The sequence below is a fragment of the Sapajus apella genome, unplaced genomic scaffold (genome assembly GCF_009761245.1).
Source record: "Sapajus apella isolate SASKATOON/1434 unplaced genomic scaffold, GSC_monkey_1.0 scaffold12, whole genome shotgun sequence".
NCBI classification, from domain to species: Eukaryota; Metazoa; Chordata; class Mammalia; order Primates; family Cebidae; genus Sapajus; species Sapajus apella.
This window is the reverse complement of record NW_022436952.1, coordinates 30,636,102-30,655,233: the sequence shown is the minus strand read 5'-3', so window position 1 is coordinate 30,655,233 and position 19,132 is coordinate 30,636,102. Positions and strand designations below refer to the sequence as shown.

Here is a 19,132-nt window from a genome sequence, read left to right as displayed (position 1 = left end):
AGATGGGCACCATTACAATAGACCCATTTTACAGAAGAGGACATTGAAGACAGAAAGGTAAAGCACTTTGCCCATGGTCACAAGCTAGTAGGTCAGAGGACTGCCATTCATGAAAGAGAGTGGAGGCCGGGCACGGTGGCTCACGCCTGTAATCCCAGCACTTTGGGAGGCCGAGGTGGGTGGATCACCTAAGGTCAGAGGTTCGAGACCAGCCTGGCCAACATGGTGAAACCTCATCTCTACTAAAAATACAAAAATTAGCCAGGTGTGGTGGTACGCACCTATAATCCCAGCTACTCAGGAGGCTGAGGCAGGGGAATGCCTTGAATCCGGGAGATGAAGGTTGCAGTGAGCTGAGATCATACCACCGCACTCCAGCCTGGGCAACAGAGCGAGACTCCATCTCAAAAAAAAAAAAGACAGTGGATAATTCTCATGTATCGAGTGGATGAATAAATGAGTGGATAAAAATTGCATAAGAGGGGTGGGGTGGAAGAAAAAAATTGCATAAGAATGGTGACAAAGTGACAGCTATGTAAGTACCAGTAATGCTACAGTGCCCCATCTGCCATCAGCCCATGAATGCAGAGGGGTGCTGAGCAATGCAGAGATGGGGGAGGTGGGCTTAGTGGGAGGCAGTCAGAGTCTTCCTGGTATTGGTGGGCAAGCCCTTGAGGTCAGACCATCCTTTCCTGTCATGTGATTTCTTTCCCATTTTTAGGAAGGATGAAATTGCACACACTCCCTCACCTCCACCAAAACCAGAAGATGTTCTCTCCAGAGTGACTCAACCATGACACAGAGGATCTGTGACTCCAGCTGTGACCCACAGGGTCCCAAGGCAGCAGGAGCAGCAGCAGCACTGACCCTCCTTCACCCCGGCACCAGCCAGGTGTCCTGAACGTCCGTAGCCAGGTTGGCCTATCAGAGAAGTGCAGAACTGGAAGCTCTAAGGCTAGAGAGTGCCGAGTGCAGCCCCGCAATTTACACACAAGTCTCGGGCCAGATGACAGGACTTCCCGTGGGTCTCACATGTGGCCAGTGGAAAGGCTAGGTCTCTTGGCCTCTGTCCCATAACCCTGAGGTCTGCCCGTTTCTTTCTACCTGATGGGAGCTCCATCTGCGGTATTTTTTGACTTCAGAAGTGGGCTCGTATCTCACTCCCTGATGACAGCCTATCAGGAGGTGAGCAAGAGATAGGTGCTGCTTCCTCTGCATACAGATGGGGAAACTGAGGCTCAGAAGGGTTCAAAGATGTTTCTAGGACCATGTACTCACACTGGTATTAGGCCCTAATCATGCCCAGTGAACCTCCGGCTGCTGTCCATCCTCCACCAAGCATGAGGAAAAACTATGTTTTCAGTAGATATTTCCTCCATCAAGCCCAGGCTCTGAAGCAGTCCTGGCTCCTTCTCTGCCCCACTTCCTGACCACAGGGGCCCCTGAGCTGCCCCACCCCTCCCCCCCAGCATCACCTTCCCGAAGACCCTGCAGTGTTCCTAACAGGGGGAGGCAAGAAAGGACAGACTTCTTCCCTAACAGAGTCCCCATTGCCCCAAATAATGTTCCCCTCATTTAAAAGCCATATTCTCAAAGACCATTTAATGCCATGGAGAAGAGCACAGGAAGTATCTATAAGTTAAAAAAAAAATGCAAGTAACCAAATGCCATGCAGAATAACGTCCTAATTATTATTTGTTTCAAATACAGTTCATAGACTGGGCACGGTGGCTCACGCCTATAATCCCAGCACCTGGGGAGGCCGGGACAGGAGGATTTCTTGAGCCTAAGGGTTTGAGACCAGACTGGGCAACATAGGAAGACCCATCTCTACCAAAAAAAAAAAAAAAATCAAAGAATCAGCCGGGTGTGGTAGTGCGTGTCTGTGATCCCAGATACTCAGGAGGCTGAGGTCAGGGGACTGCTTGAGCCCAGGAGGTTGAGGCCGCAGTGAGCCATGGTCTTGCCACTGCACTCCAGCCTGGGTGACAGAATGAGACACTATCAAAAATAAATACAGTTTATGACTATATTTATGTGTGCATAGAAGAAAAGACTGGAGGATATACACCAAGATGTTTACAGTGGTTTTTCTTTCTTATATATTTCTATATTTTCCAAAGTTTCTGCTGCGAATGTGTCCTTATAATGGTATAAAAGGAAATTATGATTATTATCTATTTTTAGAGATGGGGTCTGGGTCTGTCTCCTAGGCTGGAGTGCAGAGGCATGATCATAGCTCACTGCAGCCTCTACCTCCTGGGCTCAAGCAGTCCTTCCACCTCAGCCTCCCAAAGCACTGGAATTACAGATGTGAGCCACTGCACCCAGCTGGGAAATTATAAATGAATTTTTAAATTCTGCCTTATTAGGTTTTATTTAAAAAAAAAAATACAGATCCCCTTCTAGCTTGCTGGCTCTGCTGCCTCATAAGCAGCAGCCAGGAATGATTCAGATGGGAGTGAGTGTGTGTAGTGTGTGTTGGGGGGGTCCCAGCTCCCCCACCCTCTCCCAGTGACTGCTGTTCATCATAACCAGGACAATTAACCATCCCCTTATTATTCACACGTCATGATTACTAATCACCCTTATTAATATCCATGCTTTGCAAAACCAGGAGGCAGCTTGGCTCAGATGCTTGGAACTCCACAGGAATCCAATTCTGACCCCAGGCGCATCCCTTTCTGCTCTGTGCCTTCACCTCCCCCAGGATCAGGAGAATCTGCTCCTTCCTCCTCCCTTCAGTGACCAATGCCCTCTGCTTCCCTCCTCTGCCCACTCACAGAGCCTCACATCCCTGAAAGACCATCTGAACTCCACTCGCCATCTGCACCGCCAACCTCCCTTTACGCCGGAATTGAAACAAGGGTCTCCTCCTGTCTTTGATCTTTTTCCCCAAATTACTCACTTTGTTCATAAAATGTGTGCTTTCCACCAAACAGAGGTGTTATGGCTGAAGACTGAACTTTATGGTTATAACATTTAACTAGTTTATTCTCTAAACCTTGTTACTTGTTTTGAGAAATCCAAGGCTGGGCACGGTGGCTCACGCCTGTAATCCCAGCACTTTGGGAGGCCGAGACAGGTGGATCACAAGGTCAGGAGTTCAAGACCAGCCTGACCAACATGGTGAAACCCCATCTCCATTAAAAATACAAAAATCAGCCAGGGATGATGGTGCGTGCCTGTAATCTGTTACTCGGGAGGCTGAGGTGGTAGACTCACTTGAACCCAGGAAGCAGAGGTTGCAGTGAGCCGAGCAAGATCGCACCACTGCACTCCAGCCTAGGGGACAAAGCGAGACTCTGTCTTTAAAAAAAAAAAAAAAAAAAAAGAGCAATCCATTAGCAGTTCTGTGTTAAGCCAGTTAATGATAACATTGGCCATTTGACTAATAATACATTCCCTGGCTAATGTTTGGTACAGATTTATGCTGCGGGTCTTTTCACCTCCCAGATTCAGTGGTGGTGGTGGCTCTGAGTAACACTGAGATAAACCATGTTATGTATCAGTGGAGTGGGTCCAGACTTTACCAGGTGTGCACACAGAGAATTTACAGTACATCAATGTGCCAGCCTCTAAAGGGGTCATTGTAGCTTCTTCTGGCTGGAGATGAAACCAAAGCAGCCCTAAGAGGTGGCTGCCACCCATCCCTGTTTTGGTCATATTCTGGGTCAAGGCACCAGGTCAAGACCACCACCCCAGCCCCTGTTGAGACGGAGAGTCCCGGATTCCATTCCTGAACCTACTTGTGGAACATACTAGGGATGAAGATAAAGATAGTAATTTGAACAAAATACAGCAGTTGCTTTTTATTTTTTCTTTCTGAGATGGAGTTTTGCTCTTGTTGCCCAGACTGGAGTGCGATGGCACAATCTCAGCTCACTGCAACCTTCACCTCCTGGTGCAAGCAATTCTGCCTCAGCCTCCCGAGTAGCTGGGAATACAGGCACATGCCACCATGCCCGGATAATTTTTGTATTTTTAATAGAGACTGGGTTTCATCATATTGGTCAGGCTGGTCTCGAACTCCTGACCTCAGGTGATTCTCCCGCTTTGGCCTTCCAAAGTGCTGGGATTACAGGCGTGAGCCACCATGCCCAGCCAGCATTTGCATTTATTATAGCAAGAAATTAGAAAACTCGCACATACCCAACCATAAGGGAGTGACCTAACAAAATGACCCATCAACATGGTGGAATGCCTTGTGGCTATTAACCCCACACGACAGGAGGCTGCCACCCTGAAAATGACCACGTGTGTCGATGTTCGGCAAAAGCAGGAAACCCAGTGGAAGGGCAGACACACTGGAGACGTACAGCCCAGGGGAAAAAGCTCTGCACCAGCACGGGGGAACCAGGTTCAAACCCAGGCTCAGCTGTTAACATGCCTTAGTTATCACATTTGTAAAAGAAAATCAGGCCGGGCGCGGTGGCTCACGCCTGTAATCCCAGCACTTTGGGAGGCCGAGGTGGGTGGATCACGAGGTCAAGAGATCGAGACCATCCTGGTCAACATGGTGAAACCCCGTCTCTACTAAAAATACAAAAAATTCAGCTGGGCATGGTGGCGCGTGCCTGTAGTCCCAGCTACTCAGGAGGCTGAGGCAGGAGAATTGCCTGAACCCAGGAGGCGGAGGCTGCGGTGAGCCGAGATCGCGCCATTGCACTCCAGCCTGGGTAACAAGAGCGAAACTCCGTCTCAAAAAAAAGAAAATCAACACCCCTGTGCCCAGTGTTGCGGGGGGGCTGCTGCAGGTGGCAGGCGTGAAAGCCAGTTCACAGCATCAGAGTCTTTTGCACACCTGCTAACAAAAATGCCTGGGAAATCCAGAAAGAACTGATCAAAATGGAAACGTGTAGAAACGCAAGTTCTTTAGCTCCTTGTTTGGAGTAAGTCCATTTAACAAAAAAGACAAGAAATAGTTTGGGAATAGGGGATCTAGAGCTATGAATATTCTCCATGGAGGATGCAGTTGGTGGCCCATGGAGGTTGGCTGGGCTCTAGAAGAATGGAGTGGGGGAAATGTGGGCTCCCCACTCACCCTAGGGCCCCCAAAAGGACCAAAGCCACATCTAAGCAACTGGGGTGACAAATCCCAAGCTCAGTCTACAATGAGGAGGGACAAACAGCACCCCCACCGCGCAGCTCCTGGGAAGCACAGTGGAGCCCAGGGAGTCGCCTGGGATTTGTCTCCTTCAGAGACCATGAGAGAGACAGGAGAGAGAATCAGACGCAGAGAGATAGAGGGAGACGGAGCACAAGCAGCCAGGGAAACTGGCCCAGATTATCTCCTCCTTTAGCCCGTGTTCTCAACTCCTGCCGCTGTTGGGGACCTCTCTGCCAGCCTGCTCCAGGAACAAGAAAAATAAAATAAGCAGTTCTGACAGCTGGCCGCCTACGCCTCCTCCCTCTCCTCCCCTCCTCCTTCTCCCCTTCCTCCTCCTCCTCCTCCTTTTCCTACTCTCCTCTCCTCTTCCTCCTCCGCTTCTCCTCTTCTTCCTCTTCCTCCTCCTCTTCTCCTCTGTCATCCTCCTCCTCTTCCTCCCCTCTTCCCTCTCCTCTCCCCCTCCTTCCTCCATCCCCGCTGCCCAAACACCATCTCCTGGTATCTGCTCTTCGAAGGAAGAGGCTGAGTCTGATGTAATGCAAATCACTCGACAGGAATGTTTCTGGCAGGGAACAGCTTCCTCCTCCCTCATGGACCCAAGGATGAAATATGGTCCCAGAAGCCAAGCTGTGGCTGCTCCTCCCTTTCTCTGAAGACACTTTGGGGATTTCAGATGGGGGCTCCCCTCCAGTCTTCCTCCAACACCATCTTCTTTCTTTGAGGAGTGGGAGTGGGGTTAAAGAGGCAAAGTGGCAAACTGAGTGGGGCGGGGGGCGGGGAGGGAAACGGGAGGGCCACTTCTCTGGGGCACATTTCTGCGATCCTGGCAGTGAAGGAGGAAGGAGGCAACCCCCCATAGGGAGCAAAGCAAATTGAGGATTTAAAGGAAGGTTTTGTAACTATCCAAACAATTCAGACTCCTACTCTTTTCCCAATATATCCCACTTTTGTTTTAATAATCCAGGAATCAGGAACAACGCCCTTTCCACCTTATCACACTTACCCTTTGCTCTAGGAAAGCAACCTGCTAGCATTTCGTGGCTGTGTGGCAGCTCTCTCACTGAAGGCCGGTGCCCGGGCCCTTCCTCCCGCTGGCCTCTCCTTCCCTTCTCCACTGTAAGCCTGAGCCCTCTGAGAAACCCGGTGTAATGCCACTCCTTTCACAAAACCTTCCTGGAATCTCCCATCCAGAAAAGCTCTTTTTTGTCTCTGCTGTCCTGGAAAGGAAATATACTCTGGGATTTTTCGACTCATACCATATCCCCAACCGGATGGCATCCTCCCATGATGACTTTCAACTAATCAATCAATCAATGAACCGAGAAGCCAATTAGGGTGGGGAGATGGCAGTGGGGGGAGCACAAAATTGCCCAAATTCTCCCTAACTGAGACTTGGACAAGCTTGGACTCACTATTGGAGGCACCTGACACAGGTCATCCCATGAAGGTCGCATGTCCACTCCACAGGCTAGGTCCTCTGACCACCCATCTTGCCCCAGACACCCCCAGCTAGTGAGAATTTGGTGAGGTCTGATTCCCACTCTCTTTCACTCCACCACACCGCTTCCCACCACCCATTTCCTGGGGGAGGGGGTTAGAAGTGGGTATACGGCTGAGCGGTGGCTCTCCTCGTTCTTCGCCCTCTGGCCCAAGCTGCACCCTGCCTGGCTCCATCCCTCAGTCGGCTGGTTGGGCAGATGGAGCTGGAGAGCCCTGGGCACCCCATGTACTCATGCAGGTGAGCAGGTACCAGGAGCCAGGAGGTGCATATCAAAAACCTCTAAGACAGGCCAGGTGCTGTGCCTTATGCCTGTAATCCCAGCACTGTGGGAGGCCACAGCAGGCAGATCACCTGAGGTCAAGAGTTCGAGACTAGCCTGGCCAACATGGGAAAACCCCGTCTCTACTGAAAACACAAAAATTACCAAGGCATGATTGTTATTTTCCCTGGGTTGTTCTGTATTGGCAGCAGGAATCAGGACTGACGGGAAAGGGGTTGATTGCGGAGAGGTGATGGAGAAGAGGATGTTGGAAGTGGCGGCAAGGACCCCCAACCTCCGCAGGCAACCCTGCCCAGCCCAGAGTTGAGGTAGGGGGAAGGGTTGATCACATCTCCATCTCTGACAAAGATTTATTTTTTGACTTCCCTAAGGCCTTTGGAGAAATGCTGCCATTCTCGGCCCAGCCCTCATCTCCACACCTCTGCCAGCACCTCTGTTCCAGCCCCAGGGCTCCAGGGACAGACTCCCTACATGAACTGCCAGGACACCATATACCCATCCATCTGACAGCTGACCTGAGCTCAGGTGGCCTGCAGGAAAGATGGAGCACAAATCCTGGGGTCTCTGATACTGGGGCATGCATGCACACACGTGTACCCCAAACCATTTAAATGGACCATTCCCCTCTGTGTGCAATGTAGTTTACAAAGCCCCTGTGCCCGCATGCATTATCTCAGTTGCTTTAACAACAGGGTCCTCTGGTAGCAGGCACGGCAGGTGTCATGAATCCATTTACCAGCTAAGAAACCCAAAGTTCAAGGAGGGTAAGCGAACTGCTCAAAGTCACACTCTCCAGAGCTTTGATCACAATAATACCGACAAACCCCACCTCCATTCACATTTATTAAATGCAGGGGTGAAGACCTTCCATGGATCTAACATTCAGTCATCCCACAGGGGAGACATGGTTCTTATCCCCATTTTACAGATGATGAAACTGGGACTTAGAGGTGTTCGATGATATGGGCAGCCACAGAGAGTCGAGCCCCAGCCACCCTGATTTTTACTCCTTGGAAACTCCCCCAGGTGGGGATCTTATTCACCTGGACCGCCTGAGTCCCACCACCTAGACCAGTGCCTAGCCCACATGAGGTTCTCACAGAGCAAGCGAGCGTTTGTGGAACGTTTGTTAACCAAATAAATCTGCCCCATTGTCCTCGCCCTCAACTTCCTCCTCCCAGACCTTTCCTGCCTGTCTCCTAACTCCTTGCATGTCTCTAGCCAACCATTTGAGACCTCTCCCCTAGGAGTCGAGGGCAACAGGCCCCGTCAGTCCCTGCCATGGGGCTGAGAAGTCAATTCTCCACCTTACTCTCCTATAGCTACAGGCATTCAGGGATTCGCAGTTTGTCCTTATGGTTCTCCCTTGCCTCAGTCTCCCCCCACCCCGCACCAGATGTGAGAAGCAGGCAAGCGGACTGCTGGAGAAGAGGTCCCTGGGCACGTCTGCTCCTCTGCTTTCTTCTCCCCCAAGAGAGTGCTGGGGATTTCCTTTCTCTCTTTCCCCCTAGATCCCGCAGAGCCCCAGACAAGGCACAAGACAAAGGGTGAACAGGTGAAGTGGTCAGGCCCAGCTCCAGGACACGCACTTCCAAACAGGGAAAACATGGAAATCTAAGGACGGGGCCTCTCAAGGATAATCCCCCAGAGTACAAGGTTTGGAGCCCCTTTTGGAACACTGCCAGCTCCAGCTGCCTCCACCCTAGGCACCAATCATTCAACAGCACTGAGGGTTTACTGGGCCTGCAGGCAGGGAAAGGATACAAGATGCCGCTTGTGCAAACCGGCAGGACAGGAGGGGTGCCCGCGCTTGGTGTGCTGAGTGCCTTTGTGTGTGTGATCTCGTTCAAGGTTCCCAACTCCGAAAGCAGACATGATGAGCCCCTTTCATGAAGAAGGAATCAGAGGCCTCGGTGACTTGCCCAAGGTCACGTGGCTAGATGGGGCAAACCCTGAGGCCCTCGGGTCCTGTGCCGGGGTTTTGCCCTTCGAGCAAAGCTGATCCTTCAGCCACCTCTGCCAAGGCTTCCTTTCATTCCAGCTGCAGGCATTATAAACAAGCCCCCAAGCCTCTGACCTAGCCCCAAGGACAAGGCAGATGGCCTCACCATTCCAGGGAGACCCAGGTCTACAACCCTAGGCTTTAGTGGCCAGTGAAAAGGCAGCCTTCCCCAGGCCCTCGCCCGGTTGAGGGGTGCTGGGCCGCCCCACCAGGGCCTGCTGGTGCCCCCCACGCCCACCACCCCTCTTCTCCAGCTGCCCTGTGGTCCCTCTGCTCCTCCCACTGCTCTGCTTTCAGCCCCGACCCAAGAATGACCAGGACCCACAGGTGGAAGAGCAGAGTTCCTGGTCCCCAGCCTGGCTTCTGACATCTCCGGTGCCCCTTGGCCTACCCTAGGCCGGGGTGTCAGGTCTGGTGAGACCAGCCTCACCTCAAAGCCATCCTGCCCTGCCCTGCCCTCCTGCCACCAGGCAGCTCAGAGGATTGTCCAATGTCAGAGCGCCACCTAGTGTGCCTGGCGGGCACCGCAGCCCCTGCCTGCTGCCACAGGGTCACTCTGTTCAGGGCAGGACCTATCAGGGTGGTAGTGGGTGCAGAAGGGGAGACACCCTCAGACTCACAGAGAGCCCCAAATCTAGTCTTCTGACATAGTGTCCATATGACACAATTCCTCCAGTCATGGAGAGACCTGGGAATCCAGAGAGGACAGTCCCCTTGCAGTGTGAGAACTTAGAATGACACCGCCTGCTGGGCCCTGACTTAATCGCTGTTTGAAAGGCTTAAGGTGACCTTTCGAAGAGCCCACTCTCTTTGCACTATTCTGTGTGCTCTGGTGAAAAGTAAACTTTCTAAATCGGCCATAGTTTGGGTGACCTCTTTTTGGCAAATCTTTAAACAAGAGCCTCAAAGAACAGGGGCTAAGTATTGCCAGACGCAGAAGAGGCCACACCTGTGCACGAAGCCTGCACGCCATGCCTTGCTCAATCTGTTTCGTGCTCTCCTCCCCCTCCCCCTCTCTCCCCCTCTTCCTGCTCCTCCCTCTCCTTCCCCATCCTTGATCAGCCTGATGGAGTCAAAAGACCACTAAGACCAGGCAGATCTGGGTTTGAATCCTGGCTCTCTACTTGACTTGTATAACCTCGAGAAATTCACTTAAAATTTCCAGACGAAGTTTCACTCAAGTTGCCCAGGCTGGAGTGCAGTGGCACAATCTCGGCTCACTGCAACCTCCATCTCTCAGGTTCAAGCGATTCTCCTGCCTCAGCCTCCCGAGTAGCTGGGATTATAGGCATCCACCACCACTGATTTTTTGTATTTTTTGTATTTTCACCATGTTGGCCAGGCTGGTCTCAAACTCCTGACCTCAGGTGATCCACCCACCTCAGCCTCCCAAAGTGTTGGGATTATAGGCGTGAGCCACCACACCTGGCCGAAATTCACTTAAAATCTCTAAGCCTTACTTTCCCCATCTGTAAAATGGGGTTGTGATAGCCATTGTGTGAAATAACAAATTTGAAGCACTCAGCAAAGTGTCAGCTGCTTACCAGAGGCTCAGTAACTGCCAGTCTCATCCTCCTCATCCCCCTCAGGGCCTCCGTCGCTGAGTCAGTCTCTTTCTGGGGGTCCGCTTCCGCAGCACCTGGCACGGGGTCTCCATCATTCTCTTGGTCTCGGAGCCCGGCCACACTGCACCTCACACTGCATCCCGCATCTCCATTTTCTGTGGTTATATCCATCTACTCCCACCCACCCGATCCCTGGCTCTGAGCCTCCTAGGGTCCCTGTTTCTTCTCCCCTCTGGAAGCCCAGCCCAGTTTTGAGCCCCTGGCAAGTGTGTATCTGCCTGCAGCTGAACTGAATGCTCCCAGGCACTCTATTAGGGGAGCCTGTCCTGCAAACCAGGGGCTGAATCAACACGTTTCTAGCCCTGTCAAAACATAGATTTTGGCCAGGTGTAGTGGCTCATGCCTGTCATCCTAGCACTTTGAGAGGCCAAGGCCAGAGGACTGCTTGGGGCCAGGAGTTCGAGAGCAGCCTGAGCAACATAGGGGGACCCAGACTCAAAATAGATACATAGACATTTTCTCTCTCGGTAAAATGGTATTGCTGAGGTGGGCAGATCACTTGAGGTCAGGAGTTCAAGACCAGCCTGGCCAACATGGCGACACCCTGCCTCTACTAAAAATACAAAAATTAGCCAGGCTTGGTAGGGGGTACCTATAATCCCAGCTACTCAGGAGGCTGAGGCAGGAGAATCACTTGAATGGAGGTTGCAGTGAGCCGAGATCACACCACTGCACTCCAGCTGGGGTGACGGAGACAGACCTGGTCTCAAAAACAAAACATAACGAAAAGGCCAAAGAAGACAGGATGAGTAGTAGTATCTCAATTGTACAACCTCAAAAGAGATACCGGGGCAAAGAGGCAGAAGGTGGTAAGATGGGAATGGTGGGACATGATTAATATTGGCCAAGATTAAATCCCAGTCCGGATTTGGGCAACAATTCAAGAGTGAGGCATCCCACAGGCCAGGGCTAACCAGGTGGGGAGAATCCTCTTTCCTCCAGAAGGAGAAGACCGGAAACAGGCAAAGCCGGACGGGGAATGAGAGGCGAACGGCCTCTTTATTAACACAATTATTTTATTTGCCGAAAGGTAATCATCCTAAGTGAGGTCAACGGCGGCTGGCACAGGACCGGCCCTGCAGGCGGCTGGCCCTCGTTGCCATGGTAACCGAGCCCGTTCCCTTCCAGCAGCTGCAAGGGCTAGGATCCTGAGGAAGGAGACCCCAGAGCTCTTTTCCTCCCCCAAAGAGGGGCTGAAGGAGACCAACGAGTGTTTGCATTCCCCGTCCCAGCCCCCAAGAGACAGACCGAGAGCCCCTAGGGAAATGCCCAGCCCAGGCTCGCAGGGGGTCCATACTGCAGCACAGTGGTCTCTGCGGGCACCATCTCCTTCTGTCCCACAATGACGCTGTGAGGAAGAGGCGATGCATCACCTGACCATTTCACAGAAAGCTGAGGCTTGGAGGGGCCGGGGACCTGTTCATAGATGCACAGCACGTGGGGATTTAGGGGCTGGGGGCAGAAGCCTGGGGCACCATTGAGAGTTACCTCAGAGTCAGGGGCTATGATGACAACAGAGAGGAATGAAACCTGCATCTTGAATAATCAGAAAAATGGATGTGGAGGGAAACACAGCAGCCCGCAGCCAGAAAGGCCTGGGTTCAAGTGCCACCCTTGCAGGCCATGTCACCCACAGCAAATTTGCTCTGAGCCTCAGTCTGTCCAGAGCATCTGCACCATGACTTTCCAGTCTCTGACAGACATGGCCATCATCAAGGCTTCTCCATCTGTAAAATGAGCCAACTCTGTTGGGTGCAGTGGCTCATGCCTGTAATCCCAGCACTTTGGGAGGCTGAGCTGGGTGGATCACTTGAAGTCAGGAGTTTGAGACCAGCCTGGTCAACATGGTGAAACCCCGTCAAATAAAAATACAAAAATGAGCCAGGTATGGTGGTGAGCGCCTGTAATCTCAGCTACTTGGGAGGCTGAAGCAGGAGAATCACTTGAAGCCAGCAGGCAGAGGTTGCAGTGAGCCGAGATCATGCCACTGAACTTCAGGCTGGGTGACAGAGCTTGTGCCCGCAGTGTCTATCACACCCTGGTGGACGCACCTGACACAGACGCAAGGAACAGCTGTGCAACCAGAGGGCATTCAGGTTGAGGAGTGGGGGTGGGCATGGGAGCATCAGAGGAGGCTTTAGGGGGTGATGAGACTTGAGCTAGGCCTCCCAGAAAGTGGTCGTGGGAAGGGAGTGGGAGGGAAAGCACGTCAGGTGATGTAAATCGATCCAATAAAAGCCTACCGATTGTCAGGTGTGGGAGTTTGGGGAACAGGGCATCATTTGGGTGGGCAGAGCAAAGGGACTTCAAAAAGCCCAAAAGGGGCTAGATGCGGTGGCTCATGCCTTAATCCCACCACTCTGGCAGGCCAAGGCAGGCAGATTGTTTGAGGTCAGGAGTCCAAGACCAGCCTGGCCAACATGGCAAAACTTCATCTCTACTAAAAATACAAAAATTAGCTGGGCATGGTAGTGGGCTCCTGGAATCCCAGTTACTTGGAAGGCTGAGGCAGGAGAATCACTTGAACCCAGGAGGCGGAGGTTGCAGTGAGCCAAGATCTCACCATTTCACTCCAACCTGGACAGAGGAAGAAAGAAGAGGAAGAAGAAGAAGGAGAAGAAGAAAGAGAAGAAGGAGAGGGAGGGGAGGATGGGAGGAAGGATCCCAAAGAAGTGGGAACCAGACTGGAGCAACTGTGGACGGCGTTGACCATTATGCTCTATACTTTATCCCGGAGGCACTAGGGAGTCATTGAAGGTTTCTGAGCACGGGCAGGCCATGATAGGATTTACATTTTAGGCATATTGTGTGGAGAGAGAGCAGAGGCCAGGAGGCTACTGCAGCCCACTCTTCCCAGCACATTGTTCCTCATTAACAAGAGCAGCACTTCGGGCCTTGCTGGAGACTTTACAAAGCCCTTTTCTTACCTTTACACACCAGATCTCAAGCTGGATGGATTCCCTGACTCTAGCAGATTTGGGGTGAAGTGAAACTCTGGGCCCTGGTTCCCACCCCAGCCTCCTTCATGTCAGCACCCTAGCATTGATTAAAACAGTGTGCAAGTCCACCTGAAGCCTGGAGGGGTGGGGAGCTGGAAGGGGGAGGGGAGGGGAGGGGAGGGCGCCAGATACTCAGGGCCTGCTCAGCTCCCAGCCGGTTACCTGCGCTCCTCACTGTAAAGAAATTATCCCTCTGCTACAAGAAGGAAAATAAGACTTGACATGGTTAGGAAGAGCCCAGGACCCCCAGGGCCAGGACACAAGTCTGGGTGTGTCTGATCCCAAAGCTCCTCATCCCAAAACAAGAAGAGAAGCAGGCCTCAAAGAAGCCACACACCTCCTCTCTGAAGGAGACACTGGAGGCCCCAGTCCTCTCCAGCGTCCCCTCCACCATCCGCAGCAGGGCCCAGCCTCCTATGACAGGCGTGCTTACAGATGCTCATGCTTTGAGAGACCCAGTTGTATCAAAGACGTTCACAAAGAAGCGGTTCATCTAACGTCCCATTTTGGATCCATCAGCCTCTTCTGAGGCTGTCAGAGTCTCTGTCCTGTGCCCAATGACATTGAGCAAAGGCTGGAGATGGCAAGGGGTGCTCAGGGTGGGCTCGATGCACAGAGCTGCCTTGGGGGACCCCAAGTGGGGAAGCTGACAGTCAAGGGGACTTCTGAGGAAGGAGTGGGTGGCAGAAGGTAGAGTCCCCCACCAGCTGGTCTTACCGGGTGGGCCCCTGAAGGGTGACAAGGGCAGCAGGTCTGAGGGAGGCTCTAGGACAGGGGAGAGACCGAACACAGAATCAGAGACAGGGTGAGAGACAGAGGAAGGGAGGCGGCGGTGCTAGTTTCACAGCTGGGCTTGGCAGTGGTGCCCAGGGTGCTGGCCACACTCCAGCAGGGTAATAGCATCAGCTCCAGCCTAAACTTTAATCAATGAATCCAAGGCTTGGCCACAGTCAGCAGTGAGGTAGATAGCAGAAACCTGCGAGGGGAAAGGGAGGCAAGCGCCCAGCCGAGGAAGACGGTGCATGGGATCTATTGCGGGTCCAAGCGGGGGGCTTCCAGTGCCCCTTCCCACAGGGCATGAAGAGGAAGCAGAGGTGGCAGTCGGACAGCTACATCAATAGCAAGGGAACGAATCCAGCCCACTAAGGCTCAGCAAGACCCCGACACAGGCTCCAAGCCACTCTCCCCAAGTCCCAACAAGCCTCAAGTGAGACACCAAGAACTTACCGACCAGTGAGTCCTCAGGATGCTGGAGCAGGGGCGGTGCAAGGTGTTACCTGGGCAGGGTCCCAGCATAGGAGCTGGAGTGCCCCCACCCTCCCCTTCAGGGCGGGTGCACAGAGGAATGAACTGAATGGGTCACATCCTCACCCCTCAAGTGCTCTGGAGAGAGGGTAGAAGGAAGGAGGAGACAAACCGGTTACCAGCTGCCCCATATAACTTATTAGCATCCAGGCAAGATTAATCAAGCCCAGAAACCTCGAGCAGACCCCTAATTAGTTGCTGCTGATAACTATATTTGTCATGCTCTCCAATTATTCCACTGTAAATTTCAGAGTTTAATTGCACCTTGTTCTTCATTGAAGTGTCACTGTTTGCACACGCTCCCCTAATTCTTTAGCAAATTTGACAAAATTCAGCATTAAATATAGATTATCTTTAGATTTCCATAATTAACACAACCACACTGTCTCAGGCCTAAATATTTCTCCCAGTGTCATAAATCTGGCCTGTCCCTGGAATCCAAAGGGCTGTTTCCAGCTCGCCGGCAGAGGCTGCAGGGAGAACACACATGCACAGCCATGAACTCACATGACACGCCTGTGCAGTGCTGGGGCGAGAGGCAGCAGTGATATTTCATCGAGAACACACACCTGGGAACATACCCTGTGCCCTGTATCTGCAGAGGCCCCATCAGATGCCCACCCTGTGGTGTGGGGCAGTGTCACAGGGCTTTGAAGGCCAGCTCAGGATCGCCGCCGACCTCCGGGCCTAGTGAATGGGCTAGAGGAAAGAGGTTCGGCCTACAACCAGAACACAAGCCTCCACACCCAACAAAGGCCAAAGGGCACCTTCTGTAACTATTTTTGTCCCTGTCAAGGCTGACTTGATGTTTGACATTACCCCAGGAACATGACCCAGGCAGACACGAATGCCCTCATGCCGTACCCTGTGCCTGGCACCGCCACTGCCCAGCCTTCTCTCTTAGCTCACTCTCTCCAGGCTCACCAGGTCAGTATATGTCCATCCAACTCTACACCTCCCCCACCTGGGGCCCTTTTTTTTTTTTTTTTTTTTTAAGATAGAGTCGGCCGGGTGCAGTGGCTCACGCCTGTAATCCCAGCACTTTGAGAGGCCAAGATGGGTGGATCACCTGAGGTCAGGAGTTTGAGACCAGCCTGACCAATATGGTGAAACCCTGTCTTTATAAAAATAAAGTAAAATAAAAGATAAAGACAGAGTCTTGCTCTGTTGCCCAAGCTGAGGTACAGTGGCTCCATCTCAGCTCGCCGCAACCTCCGCCTCCTGGGTTCATGTGATTGTCCTGTCTCAGCCTCCTGAGTAGCTGGGATTACAGATGCCCGCCACCATGCCTGGCTAATTTTTGCATTTTTAGTAGATACGGGGTTTGACCATGTTGCCCAGACAGGTCTCAAACTCCTGAACTCAGGTGATCCACCTGCCTCAGCCTCCCAAAGTGCTGGGATTACAGGCATGAGCCACCGCACAGTCTGAAATCTCTTCCACCAGCCCCCAAAACCCCAAATCTAACTTCGAAAGAAAACCAGCAGGGCATCCCATTTCTACAGGGACAGTGGTGGGCAGGAGGGGGCAGGAGGCCACAGGGAAGCCTGTGCCCTTTTCAGATTCCAGCTCAGCCGCTGGCCCCTGGCAGGGGAGAATCATATCTTGGGTTTATCTCAAGTCAAGCACCCTCCTCAGGCTGGCTGTCTCATGGGCAGCAGAGCATCCAGAGTTCAACTGCAAGCCCAGCCCCCACGCCCCTGCAGTCACACAAACACATGCATACACACAGATGCAGAGATGAATAGACACAGATGCACAGACACACCACAGACACCCAGAGACACAGAGATACACACAAAACACACAATACACACTGACACACAGACAGATACACACCTCAACACACAGCCCACGCCCTGTAAAAAGATGGGGACAGACAGGGAAAACTCACTCCCCAGAAATCAGTGACATATCCAGGGTCTTGCCGCACTGAAAGGCCAAAGTTGGCTGGGGGCCCCTTTCCCTCCATACCACCTGCCAGCCCTGAAACCCCTGTTTCCCCGGCGAAGCTGCAGGGGTAGTTGGGCAGCTGAAGGTGGGAGCAGGCAAGATTACTGAGGAGCCTCCAAGTGTACTCGCAGCAAATTTAGAAGAAAATCAATGGCCTTTAATGAAATTTGATTTTTCTCCACAATGGGCTGGGCTGGGCTGGTGGTCGCAGGGGAATCTCTGGGTGCAATGCACAAGGAAGTGAGGGCGGGCACAAGGTGCAGGGCTGGGAGGGACTGCGAAGCCAGGAGTGAGGAAGCACCAGGGTCAGCAGCTACAGGGACAGGAAGAGGCAGAGGATAGACAGACAGGATGTCAGTGTCAGGCCGCCACTCAACCCCACCCACCAGACCCGGAGAGGGCCCCCTGAGCTGGCTTGGGTGCTACTGTGGCTTTCTTGGGTTCTGGATCCAGAGTCTGGACTCCCAGCCCTCAGTAGGAGATGAGAGGCTGCGGTCCACCCAGCAGGAGGCTGGCAGGGGCCAGGCCATGGGAAGAAGTCACAGGATGGGATATGTTGGGGGTGCGGCTGGCTCAGGTCCTTGGCTTCCAAGGGTGGTAAAAGGAAATTATGGGGGGTTAATTCTGATCAGTGCAGTTAACTGAGCACCTGCCAGGCCCTAAGCCCCAGTTATTGTTATTCTGCTGTAAACCCCACAAGAGAGGTGACAACCCCTTGCTTCCAGATGAAGAAAATTAGGATCAGAGACATTAAAAGGAATTGCTCAAAGCCACTCAGCCAATGGCTGAGGCAACACCTGAACCAGGATCCACCAGTCTGTGAAGTTTGTTCCTTCCGTTCTGCCTGCAAGCAGCACCTGGCAGGCAATGGAGGCACATCCTAGTCTCTCTTCTCTTCCAGCAGGTCTCAGACCCATGGATGGGCTGGGCCAGGACTTGGGTTCAGGCTCCAGGTGATGGCAACTTAAAGGAATCTCCTCACAGCTGGGATCCAAAGCACTAGACTTCCCCAGGCGCAGAGGAGGGGATACCTGTAAGCTGCAATCCTGCCCACCCCACCCTGCGGGCTGAACCTTTGAGCTCCCTTCTTCCATATGGAATCACAGAAGGGATCCGAAGCCATCAACCCAAACTTATCCTGTCTGAAGCCCCTGTGAGATATTCTGAGTGATCAACTGTGGTCTCGCACTGCTGTAGCAACAGGGAGCTCACTACCTCCAAGGTATCCTCTTCCACTTCTGGAATCTTGCTAGATTAAGCTGCTATTTGCCTCTCTGGGCCTCCCACTGATCCCATTTCTGCCTTCTGGGTCATCACTCTGCCCCATGAAAGCCCCTCGGTAACTGGAACACCATGATCACTGCCCTCCCACCACCTGGGTGCTTCCATGCTCCTGGCTAAACACTTCTTCATTCCCCCAACTGTTGCAATAGTGTCCGGCCCTTTCCTCCCACCCACCCACAGGCAGAATTATTGACAGCATAGAGGACTGGGTTTGGTAATGATTTCTTATGACACCAACAGCACAGGTAACACAAAAGCAGAAATAGAAAAATAGGATTACATCAAAATGTAAACTGTGCATGCAGGAACACAACCCACAGAGTGAAAAGGCCACCTGCAGAATGGGAGAGAATATTAGCAAATCTTATACCTGATAAGAGGTTAATACCCAGAATATATAAGGCACTCCTACAACTCAATAGCAAAAAAGTAAACAACCTGATTTAAAAATGAACAAAGAGCCTGAATAGACGTTTCTCCAAAGAAGACACACAAGTGGCCAGCAAGCATATGAAAAGATGCCCCACATCACGAATCACCAGGGAAATGTAGATCAAAACCACAAGGAGATAGCACCTCACAGCCATTAGGATAGCTGCTCTCAAAAAGACAAAGAGCCAGTGTTACTGAGGATGTGGGGAAATTGGGACACTTGTGCCCTGTTGGGGACATGTAAAATGGTGCAGCTGCTATAGAAAACAGTATGGCAATTCCTCACATGATTAAAAATAGAATTACTATCAGATCAGAAATCCCACTTCTGGGTATTTGAAAGAACTCAAGGCAGAGTCTTTCTTTTTCTTTTTTTTTTTGAGATGAAGTTTCACTCTTTCTTCCAGGCTGGAGTGCAGTGGCGTGATTCCGGCTCCTGCAACCTTCGCCTTCCATTTTCAAGTGATTCTCCTGCCTCAGCCTCCCAAGTAGCTGGGATTACAGGCACCCGCTACTATGCCAAGCTAATTTTTGTATTTTTAGTAGAGACGAGGTTTCACCATGTTGGCCAGGCTGGTCTCGAACTCCTGACCTGATGATCTGCCCACCTCAGCTTCCCAAAGTGCTGGGATTACAGGCGT

At 52.1% G+C, this 19,132-nt stretch overlaps 1 protein-coding gene across 6 annotated transcripts in view; it reads right to left on the bottom strand.

Moving 5' to 3' along the window:
* The window catches only part of MRM1 (mitochondrial rRNA methyltransferase 1), a 153,061-nt gene that overhangs the window by 117,083 nt on the left and 16,846 nt on the right, over window positions 1-19,132 (bottom strand). Inside the window, exons 5-6 of one of the 6 annotated variants that reach the window (XR_004269718.1) lie at window positions 14,745-14,900; window positions 393-1,632 (exon numbers count right to left, since the gene is read on the bottom strand). The exons of 4 other annotated variants lie outside the window; for them this stretch is intronic. Coding sequence is in view for 1 of the 2 variants with exons in the window: in XM_032280763.1 (XP_032136654.1) it covers window positions 14,842-14,900 (59 nt within the window). In the remaining variant the exon portion in view is untranslated. Of the gene's footprint in view, window positions 1-392; window positions 1,633-13,140; window positions 14,901-19,132 lie in introns of those variants that run through there. One more of the 6 variants, XM_032280763.1, reaches the window with a different exon arrangement.